The 13,817-nt window shown below is 31.4% G+C and overlaps 2 protein-coding genes across 3 annotated transcripts; both read right to left on the bottom strand.

Annotated features, from left to right (window-relative positions):
• Window positions 1-27: 27 nt before the first annotated feature.
• Window positions 28-5,901, bottom strand: LOC113392653 (UDP-glucuronic acid decarboxylase 1). 2 transcript variants are annotated; one of them, XM_026629192.2, is made up of 9 exons: window positions 5,653-5,901; window positions 5,196-5,490; window positions 4,667-4,846; window positions 2,987-3,092; window positions 2,493-2,606; window positions 1,955-2,142; window positions 1,378-1,510; window positions 1,167-1,303; window positions 28-496 (listed from the first exon to the last, which is right to left on the bottom strand). In XM_026629192.2, the coding sequence occupies exons 2-9, from the start codon at window positions 5,355-5,357 to the stop codon at window positions 380-382; spliced, it is 1,137 nt and encodes a 378-aa protein (XP_026484977.1). In that variant the 5' UTR covers window positions 5,358-5,490; window positions 5,653-5,901; the 3' UTR covers window positions 28-379. The 2 variants fall into 2 exon arrangements, with proteins under 2 accessions (XP_026484977.1, XP_026484976.1); XM_026629191.2 differs by having other exon boundaries at window positions 5,196-5,515; window positions 5,653-5,900.
• A 4,514-nt stretch (window positions 5,902-10,415) lies between these two features.
• Window positions 10,416-11,705, bottom strand: LOC113392662 (glycerophosphodiester phosphodiesterase, periplasmic-like). Its single transcript, XM_026629200.2, has one exon. The coding sequence runs from the start codon at window positions 11,688-11,690 to the stop codon at window positions 10,575-10,577; it is 1,116 nt and encodes a 371-aa protein (XP_026484985.2). The 5' UTR covers window positions 11,691-11,705; the 3' UTR covers window positions 10,416-10,574.
• Window positions 11,706-13,817: the final 2,112 nt, after the last annotated feature.

Raw genomic sequence — 13,817 nt, 5'->3', positions numbered from 1 at the left:
TCTTACTAAGTACTAAAAATTTAATTGATATACTCACCAATGCAATATGCTATATATAAATGTTTAACACAGAAAACGCAACTTTTATGACAGATAAATCTGACAGTAACTGGGAACCATAGACATCGAAAGCTCCATAAACTTAGTTCTTATTAAAGATGTGCGTAAATGCAGATCTAATAAAATTTGTTATCTGTGCTAGATCTACATAAAAATTTAAATTCTCACTCGTTTAAATAACGTCAAAAATAAATGGAATAGAATCTCAACACAGAACGCCATTTTTATAAGAGATTTTTAGATTCGATTTCCAGATTCTATTTTGAAAATACCTACAGTAATGCTAATATCACATTCATAGAGGATTTCTAGTTTATATCTAATGTCGGCTTTTTACTTTTACATCCATGTACGTTTGGTTGTTGTAGAAGGTTGTTCTCGACAACTCCTCTTTGAAATAATCAATTGTTCTTTGCAACCCATCTTGTAGAGATATCTAAATAAAAAAATATATATTGAAATCATCGTTTATATTATATCACTATAATTGCGTAAGTGTATAAGAAAGATGTTTTTTCATGATATAAATAGGCAGATGGGCAAGTGGGCCTCCTGATGGTAGACATTGACGCTGTAAGATATGTTAACTATTCCTTACATCGCCCAAGCGCCACCGCCCTTGGGAACTAAGATCTTATATCCCTTGTGCATGTAGTTAAACTAGTTCACTCACTATTGAAACCAGAGCACAACAAAACTAAGCATAGCTGCTTAACGGCAGACTATTTAATGAGTGGGTGGTACCTACTTAGATGGGCTTGCACACATGCCTACTACCAAGCAAACCATCATGAATATTAATATTGAAATTTGTTTGTGAACTGACAAGTGAGAGCAATATGCTTATCCATCACAAAGGACCAACCAGCGATGTACAAAATATTCATATGGGAAATATAAATATCATTTCTATTCAAGAAGTATCCTTTTATAGATAATATAATCTAAATTGGTATCTAAACCTAATTATTACGGTATACATCTATTACTGTTTAAGTTTCTTAGTTGTATTTCTTGTTTATATTTCGTATAAACATGTCTTAACTTGGCTTGCATTTAAATCAACCAAACAATATATTAGACAAAACATATATAATTGATAATACCTTAGGAGACCAATTGAGATGCGTTTCAGCAAGGGTTATATCTGGACGACGGCGCTGAGGGTCATCTTCGACAGCAGCACCAGTAGCCACGGTACTACGGCACCCGGGGACTAGATTCTTTATTATTACAGCAAATTCTGGAATACATTTTCAAATTATTTAATTAGGTCTTACTTTGATTGGAGTGTAGTAGATGAAGAAGAAAATGTACCTTCTATAGTGTGTTCTACTGGATTTCCAATATTAACTGGTAAAGTGTAACTGGAAGCCATTAGTGCTAGCAGACCATCTACCAGATCTGAGACATAACAAAAGGACCGCGTTTGTTTTCCATTGCCATAAACCTGATAAGAAATAAATGTGAAAATCTTAGAAAAAAAAACATGCTTAAAATACTAATTTCTTTAAAGAAATAGAATAATGTACAAAATTATATTTCATAATCCGGCTATGAAAACCTTGTGATTGTATACAACATTATTTAACAGAAAACAAAAACTGTTCAGTAAAATAATGTGTGTATTATATTTGCAAAAATATTTTTGGTTATGGTCTCCTTATAAGCAATGGACGGCAGATCCAACAGGACCCAAAAGAGTTCAGGACCATGACCAACAAATTTACGTATTTTTTTAAACATTTCGTGCTTAACCGACACTTAACTTCCAGACTACGAGCTGATACTAAGAATTGCTTATTGACCCATTCCAAATTTTGAACTCAGTACTGGGCCTTAATTTTTTATAATCTATCAAATATTAGCTTAAAACTATTTATTGTTTCCTTACTGTAATAGTCAAATTTTGTATAGCTTGCATGATGAAATTGGACACGACTCTTCCATCCGAAACATGCATCCGAGGTCCATAAGTATTAAATATTCTGGCAACTCGTACAGACACGTTCTCCTGCTTAGCGTATGAGTACGCTAATGTTTCTGCCACTCTCTTGCCTTCGTCGTAGCACGCACGCGGCCCTGTAAATAAAATATAAAAAAAACTCACTATAACAGCCTATAAATGTTCTTCTATGGTTAAGCTATTGAGTACTAATGTAATTTCTATACATTTTGGTGTTTCTTATCTGTCATTTGTATACGTTGTTTGATTCGATTTGTATATGTATATGTTGTAAAAATATAGTTTACTTTCCACTTAAGGTCATTAATTGTCATATATTTGTTTGGTACTTTTATACTAATTTCATAAAGTTTTGTTTTTTATTCGAATGTTCTAATCTCAAGAATTTCGCACTGGATGAGGTAACAGTACGGTAAAGCACGGGCGATACGGGCAAAATAGGTTTTGATAGTATTATGTTACATACCTATTGGATTGACATGGCCCCAGTAAGATTCTGGTTGTGGGTGAACCATTGGGTCACCATAGACTTCTGAAGTGCTTGCTATTAAAATTTTCGCCCCCACTCTCCTCGCTAAACCTGTAATATGTTTATTGCACAATTAATTAATATGAGTCTAAAATTAGTCTACATAAAGGTCACCAGGTGATAAATTCACCATTTCAATAGACACTGGCAAAGTAAGATATGTTAACCATTACTCAATCAACGAACTGCCAACCATGGAAAGAAAATATATCTTGTTTGTAATTTAATTCATTCCTTACAATCACCTCGAGGGTGAGTTGAGTGTGTAAATGTTGAGTGGGATACCTACCCAGACGATCTAGTAGAGACTTGGTTTCAAAAGAGAGTTTTTAAAAGTTTTAAAAATGTTATGTATCAGTATTATTAAGTAGTATGTATTTATTTATTGATAATTTGTTTAATACATGTCATTAACAATGAAATATAGTTACCAAGCATATTGATTGTTCCCAAAGTATTTGTTTTGATTGTCTTCACAGGGTTTTGCATATAATGAGGTGGGCTCGCAGGACTAGCTAAGTGATATATTTCATCTGCCTAAAATAATAATAAAATGTTTAAAGTTTACAAGTAAAACCTATGGAGTTTGTCACAACTCAAAAGTTTTTTTCTACAGAATAAGTATGTTCGTAAGGGGCAACTTCATGGTAAGTAATATTGCCCCTAGACATTGGTGTTGTTAGAAGTATATCACCAGATATGTGTCTGTAGTCTTATTGCCTCACTCACCCTTCATATCGGAACACAAAAATACAATGTATTGCTGTTTGGTGGTAGAATATGTATGTGATGAGTGAGTGGGCCTACCCAGAAGCTTTACCAAGAAGAAAATGTTTCTTTGGAATATATTATATTTTTTAGAGATAAAAAATATTCGTAAACTTAGTTAGTACACAGTTGATTTTAATGTCTATTTAGGATATATTATTTAATTAGATAATTCGAGAACTGAAATCGTAAAACAATGTGAAATTTAAATCTTTTTTAACGGAAAAAGTTAGGTATATGAAGTTGAAGTTCATGTCATATCATAGTTATAACCTTTAAAAAAATATTAAATGAAAAAGTCCAAACTTTTTATAAGAAATTTATAATTGAACTTGTACTTTGAATAACAGTTCTTAACAACAACAAGTTATCTAATTCAGCTTAATTTATTTATACCAATAATACAAACACACAAACACTATTAAGTATAACCTTAGACGAAAATGTATTTGAACATTTCAGCCATTTTTAATTTCTGCATATTGCAACTTCATTGTTGTGAATAATAGGATAGGAGATATATAAAATAGCAATGGATAGGTTAAAATGCAAAATAAATAAGTATATATTAATAAAAAAGTATATATAACGTAAAATAACTTTCAATCAACTTTCTAAAGTCTGGCTAAGTATGTCAATATTTTTCAGTTATATGACCATCTTAAACTTTATATGTAATAAAAATATTATGTATTAACATTAATATTGTGACAATTAGAATGTTCCATTTTATCGTTATTGAACTATTTTTATTTATATTCAATATGTAAATACTAATAAATAATATCTTTATCAAACACAACAAACAAAAACATAGTCTTTAATAAACTACCCTTTCCTTTGAAAGGGTAGTCTTATCACTATACTTTAAGGGAACATGCTTGCAGGACACATGGAACAAGTGCTATACTATAATACATAATATGTATGTACAAAACAGTATCATTACATGCTCAGAGTAAGATACAAGACATGGTCCCATATGGCATAATATTGTGACAAATTTGACAATGTGAAATAAACTGGTGTGGCATAACATGTGAAAGTCAATTTATTCAATTTCATTAAAAGTTATTTATTTTAAAGATTGGTCTAAGATAAAAATTTCAATCAATACTGTACATAAGCAAAGTGGGTCAAACTAAGGAAATGTCTGTGTCCACTTTTGTTGAAGACTGAAACTATAAATGCAAAAGTAGCTCGTGTCTGTCTGTTTGCTATATTAAGCCATACAAAAATTGTCAAGAAAATTACCGATAGATACAAATGATGGGATTTTTTTAAAAACATGGGATCATTACGGCTTAGATCTTATAATATATAAACATTTGTATTTATCATACCTCTATATATAATGGATTCACTATGTCATGATGAATCATCTCAAAATTTCTGTGTCCAAACCAATGTTCAACATTTCTTTTGCGGCCAGTGAAAAAATTGTCAACGACAATTACTTCATGGCCTTGTGTCATGAGAATGTCGACAAGGTGGGATCCGACAAATCCTGCCCCACCAGTGACCTGTAAGAAATAATAAATAAAACTCACAATTATTATTCTATTTAAAAATACTTTGATACAAGATATTAAGACTTGAAATATTGTAGAATTTGATGTTTATCAGAAAACAAGAAAATTTTGGGAGAATGTTCATACAAAGAATTTGTTCTAAATTAGAATTGGTTAATATTCAAATATATGTTGGGGTTCTAATAATTATATTAATAGGACCCCAACTTGATAAACTTATCAAATCTTTGTTTCTAAGATTATTATGATGTTTTTTTACTAGTTTTATTTCATTTGACATGTAATAGCAACAAAAAAAAATATATTTACGAGCATGTTCCAGTATAAAATGAAGACATACCAATATTCTCTTTCGTTCCTTATATCCAAGATATTTGACATCAGGATATTTCTGTGGTATTCTCCCTTCTAAAATAGCTAATTTTTTCTCTAATAGTTCTATTCGTGCTTTTGCTTCAGCGAGCTCTTGTTTTGAATTGTCAGCAACTTTATTAGTATCCATGTCTTTTAAGATATTCTGATTGAAATCATTTTTCTTTGGTCTGTGATTAAAATCTCGGTATGCTATGTCCTGGAACTCCTTATCTATTCTTTGGTTTTGTCTGACGTTTCCTGTACTATTTATTTGATCTTGCCTAAGAATAAGAAATATAAAGATAACTGCAAAAATAATAGTAATATATATTACGTGTTGAAATTAAATTTTACAAGCAATCAGGCGTGTATATTATTCGTGACAAGAAATTTATTATTGCATTTAATAGCTAAAATACAATTATTTAAGTTTATGTACTTACGTAAAGATAAAACACAAACGATGGTTACAGTCTTTCGAAATTTTAATGATTGTCTTATCATTTCTGAAAGTACAAATTTATTGCTTATGTTCACATTTCGTCCCTTCAATTGATTTTTTGATTTAATGCAACGTTACATATTAATTTGTCAATTACTAGTTTATTATCAAACTTTTGAAAAATAAACAAACCACAAAATTAAACTCATGCAACTACAGTATGATTTTGACAATATTGACTTTGACAATTTGACGCAAGGTGAACAACACGGAATGACATTAATATTTTTTTATTTTAATTTAAGGCTTTGAGGTTAAGCCTTTAAATCTTAATGCGTAAATGAAGGCATTTACTCAGAGACCGTTCGATTAGGGAATTGAACGGTCTCTTTGAGCAATAAGTTGGTTTAGTACTAAATGTACGGTCTACATTAAAAAAAAAGTAAATATGTTGGAATAGATTAATAATTTAAGTATATGGGATGTGTATTCTTAATTTTATACGGAATATTTTTTATGTTTAATGTTAATGATTCGAAATGAATTTCAAAGTACATAAATAAAGTGTATTCCAAAATAATTATAATAATACTATCTTACCCATACTTGCTTTTAGTATCTTTTGGTAAAATCAAATTGATTATACGTCAACTCAGTTCGTCATTTAACTAAGACTACCGTTCGTGTCTTTATTAGTATCAACGAAAGAATATATATACATTAAGTAAGTTTATGTGTTTTAAGCGATGCGGTACTATAATCTAATAATAATAATAAAAAAAATATGATCACATTTATTATTGGAATGTTTAAAATAATATTATTTTAAATAACATTATTTTTATTAGAAAATGTAGGTCATAACTATACATAAACTATCTATATATGTCTCAATGTATTATAGTTAAGACCAAAGAAACGATGGATAGGTTGTGTGAAAGACGATATGGTTATAAATAATGTTACTTGTGAGATGACGTCCGACAGAGATGTATGGAAAAAGACATGCTGCGTCGATCCCAAGTAAAATTGGGATAAGGGCAGGCAGGGCTCCTGGAGAAGCCCAGGAGGATGATGATGTATTATAGTTAAGGCCTATACGTTCACATTATATACTTTTTAAAGGATATTGATTCAATTACTGCGTGTAAATAGAGGATAATATTGTGTGATCTCTCGGGTTACCAGAAGTGCGGACCAGTTCAAAGGTAGGTTTTACTAAAGTAATTAGAGTAATTAAGTACATCAGCATTAGCGGCTTTACAAGGCGTGTTCTGGATATGATCTGCTGCCAAGAAGTTTATGGCGGCATCACTTTTGTAGACAAAGAAGTTGCATATCACAAATATTCGTACGTCTTATCATTATAGTCGCTTCGTCGGGTCCAAAAGGTCTACGTAATGCTGGTAAGTCGTTTGGTAATTTAGGGTAGAAGATTTGATGCTTAGATCAAGCAATACGTTTTTAAGAGATTTTGTGTTTATAATTTTAATATTAAACACAGACAAGCGGCCGGCGACACGTACGAAGTCTTATCACTTAACTTAAATTTTGGGAGAGCCTTAAGCCAGTTCTAACATTTTCTTTTAGGAAGAATTTTTACGCTGTTTGTATGAGAGGTACCCAATTATAGTTTTAATACGGGGAAGTTTCAAATTGTTTCTGATAAACCGATTCTGAGGGAAAGACTTCAGGATTTTAGACATTTTCGTGATCACTTAATTTATATAAACATTTTAATCCTTTATTAAACATCAGTATTAAACAGACAGTGATAGACCATAGAATATAAGAGAGCAGGAACGTATCAAATTGTAAATTTACAATTATGGCATTTGTAATGTAATAGAAACAAAATTCCAAATACCCAAAATTCTACAGAATATAAATAGCCTTTTTAGGCTATTTTGAAATTAGATTAAACTTTTCTAATTAATTAATAATAATGTAATAATTAGCATTAGCGCGAAGATAAGCGTTGGTAAATATTGATGAATTTTCAATATTATAACACCATATAGTCAAAATTTTCTGAAATTTATTTTTGAATAACTTGAATACGGCTTGCCGACTAAAAAGATTTAACGCGAATCCGTTTAAAAAGTTTCTATTAGAGTAAACTAATATTGAAAATGCTACGCTTTTGAGTAGTAAACCAACTTGCGCGAATTCTCAGTATATAAAAACTTGGTATTTGGTTGGAAGTGAGGGTGAGGTGATGAAGTAGGAACGTTTAAAACATAAGTATTACTACTGCAATTTCTAATCACGTCGCGCGTCGGTATACACACGTCCAATCACAAATACAACCATGAACGAACAAACATAAACATCATACAAACAACAAACATACACCATATCAGTGTGTTTGTTGTATCATTAACGTAAACAAACTAGTGTGAGGACTATGTAAGTCCATAAATATCGATAGAGGACTGAGTTATTTATATATAAACCTTTTAAGTAAATTATATAATTAATAACATACAATTGATATACCTTCTTTATAGAATTGCCTTTATTGGCATATTGATCAAATATAGACTCGATAGAATCTATATTTGTAGATTTTTGTTTAAGTAAGGAATTAAAAAAATATATATAATACATAATTTTACATAAATACAATTTAAATTCAAAGACAATCGACGGCGAAGATGATGAGTTCGTCACGATGAATTCTCTTTAAGGCTTATCTAGTGATTGTTTAGTGCTGTTTCTCAAAAATGTTTTCAGACTCCTCAACGAGTTAAAGTATGCTCTAGTGTTGCTGTTGGCGCTACATCTTCACGAGCAGATTGTGAATCATGGGGACCATTACTACGTTACAGTTTACCAGAGCTTTAGTGGTAGTAGCTCAGTGGGCCCTTGCGCAGTAACTATTTTTGACCACTTCGCTTACCAGGGCCATAAAAGTAGATTGCGCTATGCAGGTCACAAATGCTGACCTAAACTTCTGTGGCATTTACAAAAATTGTTTATTATTGAAAAAAGACATCAATCAAATGATTGGCTATGTTTAGATTGATGACATCTTAACATTGAATCGTGACCAGCAATTAGTTAAAGCTTTTCAAAGCATGGGTTATAGTCAAAATAATTAAAACGCATCACACCGTTGTGTCTTGCGACCCATCGAGTTTCGCACATTGCTAATAATAATATCTTGTGTCAAGAATCTGGCATAAGACTTTTGATTGATTCTGTCAGTACCCTACAGTTGAACGTAGTGTAAATGTGTGAAAAAAAAAGTGCTCGTCAAAAATTTCTTCTTATTGAGCACCGCTGAAACTTCCACTCATCGCTGAAGCACCATCATAGCCTTTACCAATACAACTTGTAGTAATTATTCCATTGATTTCTAACCGGTTGCATGTACGATGCTGCCTTCGCCAGTAAGATCAGAAATAAGGAAAAATTTAAATTGAAAACATTATATCATAAATCCGAAAATGGGTAAATTCGGATGTAAATAAAATTAATAATCACGATTAAAAAAACATTACAAAAATTTCTGTATTTTTATATTAAAATTTACATAACATAATAAACATATTAAAATTTATTTATTACTAATTTAATATCATTCATATTAAATTAGTAATAAATAAATTAGTTCGTTTATAATCATTCAGGTTTAGATAAAATGAAAATAACCGTATAACTTTATGTTGCTTTTTTATTAGTTTATTAAATTCACAAAATTGTTGAATTATTTATGAATTTAAAGTTTACGAGTTGTTTCCCTATATTCTACTATTGTTGCCACTACAGTCTTCCTAGACTTGATTCAGTATACTGTTTAGTTCAATTTTCATATTGTTTAATTAACACGAAATATTTTTTGTCAGTACCATAACCGTGATTCTTATATACCAAAACCCCCTCAGCCTACGGCTATGCCTGGGCTACAGTATATCTAATTTAACAAGGATTCATTTTTAGTCAATTTTTCTTACTCATGTGCATAAATAACTTGCCTTAGCCTTTTTGGTAACAAATAAGATTAATTTGTTAATAATTTGTTGTTTAGTATGGCATTACCCAAATTTTTTAAATTTCATTATTATATGTATTTATAACATTGGCATGCGGATGGACAAATTCCTGGTTTCCTGATGGTAAGAGGTTAACCATGTATACATACGTTGGCGCCATAAATAAAAAAAAATTAACCGTTCCTTGCGGTAGAATATGTGACGAGTGGGTGGAACATTTTCCATCAGGTGGTATATTTGCTGGTCCGTCTACCTACTTTATAATATATGTATTATATCTTTTGAGACCTTTCATACTGTATATAATTAGGAAAAAAATATTCTGTTGACAACAATTTTGATAACAAATCATTTAATACTAATTCTAAGTCTATAGAGGATAAAGATTATAAGATCGATTAAATTATGACAAATGGCATCGAAATTACTAGTCACTGTTAGTTGATATTTTTTAAATATATAGACGTGAAAGAGAAATTTCTCAAAAGCACGAGATTTGCGGGTATTCCAAATTTTACAATGAGAAAAAGTATATGGTTCGTTCATGAGGCACAAATTGTGATTTTTATCCAGATAAAGTCATCTAGATTTAGTCTTTGTTTTGTTATACAGTATTGGGAGTTGAATTATTCTTAGGTTTTAAGAGACGCATATTTACTTATATGTGTAAAGTAATAAATAAAGAGTTTATGTATTTACTTACTTTGTTGGGGTTAATGATATACGTACACGTAAAATATTACCATCTGTTTTTGGAAATCTTCGAAGCAGTAAACATACAATTACAATTACAAAAATGAGTTGTTATTCAGATTTTAATATATAATTTCAGATAATTTGTTTTTTTTTTATTTATAAATATATAACATAGGTTTTAGTTAAAAGTAACATGGGACACTTGAGATATGATTTTAGTTAAATAATGTCAGTCACTGCACTGCCCTCGAACGCGCACCAGTATATCAGGCTGGTCCACAAATAAACCATCCACACCCGCGTCTAGAAATGCTTTAATTTCACTTTCAAGATCACCAAATGCGATAGATGAATTATTACTTTGGAACTCTTTTGGCAGGTATACATTTTCTGCTCGAAAAGTCCATGGATGAACTTCAAGGCCCGCAGCATGAGCATCTTTTACAAAATTTGTTGGCGAACCCAAATTATTCGCTAGATTTCGAGGAATAATATAGCTCTTTTGTGGTCCAACAGCTGCAGCATATTCAGCTACATTCGCAAGTCCCTTTGGAGTTGCCATTCTAGCATAAGTAAGCCAAGTACCAAGTTCAGCTTGATCAAACGGTCTTGCTGTCGGAGCCCCATATAATTGCAAAAGCCGAAGATTTGTAAGTTTTTTGAGCTTTTTTAAATTGCTGACTTCAAATGATTGTATATAAACCGGATCATTTTTCTCAGTATATCCGTTTCTATGAAATATGTCTACTACTTTTGGTTCCATCGCTAATCCTAGGTTTTGGAAATGCAAGCCATATTTCAATTCTGGATAAATTCCAATTGTACGATTTTCACTTATTTCTAAGGCCTTTACTAGATCAATTATTTCTTGGAATGTTGGTATGTCATAGGCTTTATCCAGTCTTGCATTTCCCGGCCGTATGAGTGGTATTGGCTCTGTGGCTCTCAATGTTTTTATTTCTGCTAGTGTAAAGTCTTCTGAAAACCAACCTGTAACAGTTTTTCCACTCACATTTTGGGTACGATAACGATTAGCAAATTCAGGACGTTGGGAAACATCACAAGTATGGCCCAGTTCATTTTCATGGCGTGAGATTAAATGTCCGTCACTAGTCATCACTAAGTCGGGCTCGACGTAATCGGCTCCCATTGTTATTGCCAATGCATAGGCACCAAGAGTGTGTTCAGGTACATAGCCACTAGCACCTCTATGGGCTACAACTACTGGTTTGCAATCATCAGCACCACGTCTCTTTAAGTTCAAATCGGAAAACGATGTAGCGTTTACAATATTAAAGACGAGAAACTTAACAAGGAGTAATATAACACGTCTTTTTTCCTTCATGGTTGAATTTATACTAAGTTATCACGAATACACTAATAAAGATAAAACGAATATAATCAATCTGGTCTTAAAATTAAAAATACGCAAATTGATTAAGCTCTTTGTAATTTCTGATTATGTTATTGAATTTATTCTTTGGTAAATGGACGTAATTAGTTTAGTATTTATTAAATTATTTTGTTATTTAAATTATTTTCGCAAATATTAGTAAAAGAGTGATTAATAATAAATAAAAGTTTAAGAAAACAACTTCTTAAATGTCGAAACTATGACATTTGACCGCAGAAACCATTTTAACAATACATACAAAATTTTGTTATGTTCATAGGAAAATCCATGTCCTTTATTTTAACCATCGTTAAACTTATTCAGGTTCATGAACTTTTTAGGTATGATTCACGATGTCGCGCCCCACTGTTTTTCCCGATCACTATAGTGCAAGTATGAAATGTAAGCTGCTGGTATGAGTTCTATTGCTGCGGTCAGAGTAACCAGTTTAATGTCAAATGAGTTTCATAGTCTCCCCTTGCGGGAAAAAGCGGGGCGCGTCGACGTGGATTTAACTGACTAAAAGTGCTTATAACAATTGATTGACTGAACCGATATTGATGAAATAACTGTACCTGAGAATATTCGCAATAATAAACAAATATTAACATTGGTATTTTTCCGTTTTTAAGTTTACTCCGGACAGGCGGACGAGAATGAAATGAACAGTTGATTTAATTTTGGTAAGTTGCAGGTAGCCATATTAAAAGGCAGTTATTATGAAATCACAGAGATCAATATTATATTTTTATGTTGATTAATTTCATCTTATTTTAAATGTTATTAATTTATATATCTAGTTTGTTTATCATTAATCCTTCGTTAATTCTTTACAAAATGATAATTTGTATAGTCAAGCAAAACAATTTTTGTTGAACGATAATAGAAAAAATGCCTGCATTATATATCGTCATATATATTTTGTTATATTAACCGGCTAGGCGTATGACTCCTCTCCACCTGATGGTAAGTGGTAGTGGAGTCCAAACGCGAAAACGGCAACTACAGTCAAGGAGAATGAACTGCAATAGTCGCCCACGCTATGCCGGCACGCAAGATGCCTCTTCATGCCTCATTTGAGGGAACCCAGGTTATAAGAGGAGGGGCTGAAGGTTATAAGAGCACTTGTGCTGGTAGAGAATTCCATTTTTTGGCGGTGCGACACAGAAAAGAGTTGCCGAATTTCTTCGTTGTGCGTTTAGTTGGCGCTAGGGCTTTGTGCAACCGCCCACTTATACATGAATATTCTACATCTAAGCAACAATAATTAGTATTGCAGTGTTCTTGTTTGAAGGGTGAGTGAGCCAGTGCAACTACATGCACCAACAGCTGGTCGTATTGGCGTTGCAAGGAATGGTTAAAATTTCATACTCAACAAGCGCATATTAAGTCATTCAATCGATATTATGGGTTTCCAAGCAATCAAAAGGAAATTGTGGTAACGTTTAACTAGTTTTAAATATAATTTTATCAACTATTCTTTTAAGTTCATGACTATTTATAATTTAGTATAAATTATTGTTGTAAAATAAAATAAAATTTGTGAAGATATTTTTTTTAATATTTGTCATTTGTACAATAAAATAGTTGCAATTCCAATAACCATAGCGACCTCAGATATACTATCTGTTTACAGTAAATGAAATGAGAAAATAGGACCGATTTACAGAAACAAGACTATTTAGCTTAAACACAAATTAAAATAATATGTTTAATGCGATGTTTAAAGTTTTACACTAAAGGTCGGTGTTTGTGATTGTTAACAAAAATGTATCGGTGAGTTTCTCAAGAGTTGTTATAAATGATAAAACTTAGGCTAATCAAGGGTTGACGGATATGTTATTTATTTACGGTCTTACTATGTACTCGTAAAAGCGTTGCTTAGCGGGTGCTTAATTAAAATTAGATTTTTCTCTTTCTGTCATCTTTGAATTGTCATTCGGAAGAAGATATAAAATTTCTTTTAATGATTAACCAAAATAACATTCACATTATTCTAATACTGTGAAATACGTTCTTATATGGAATAACAGTAAATAAATATACTATATAAGTATATATACATTTACTATACATTGT

Source organism: Vanessa tameamea, chromosome 5, assembly GCF_037043105.1.
Source record: "Vanessa tameamea isolate UH-Manoa-2023 chromosome 5, ilVanTame1 primary haplotype, whole genome shotgun sequence".
Lineage (NCBI taxonomy): Eukaryota > Metazoa > Arthropoda > Insecta > Lepidoptera > Nymphalidae > Vanessa > Vanessa tameamea.
Note: the sequence above shows the minus strand (reverse complement) of the source record. Positions and strands in the feature narration are given on the sequence as shown.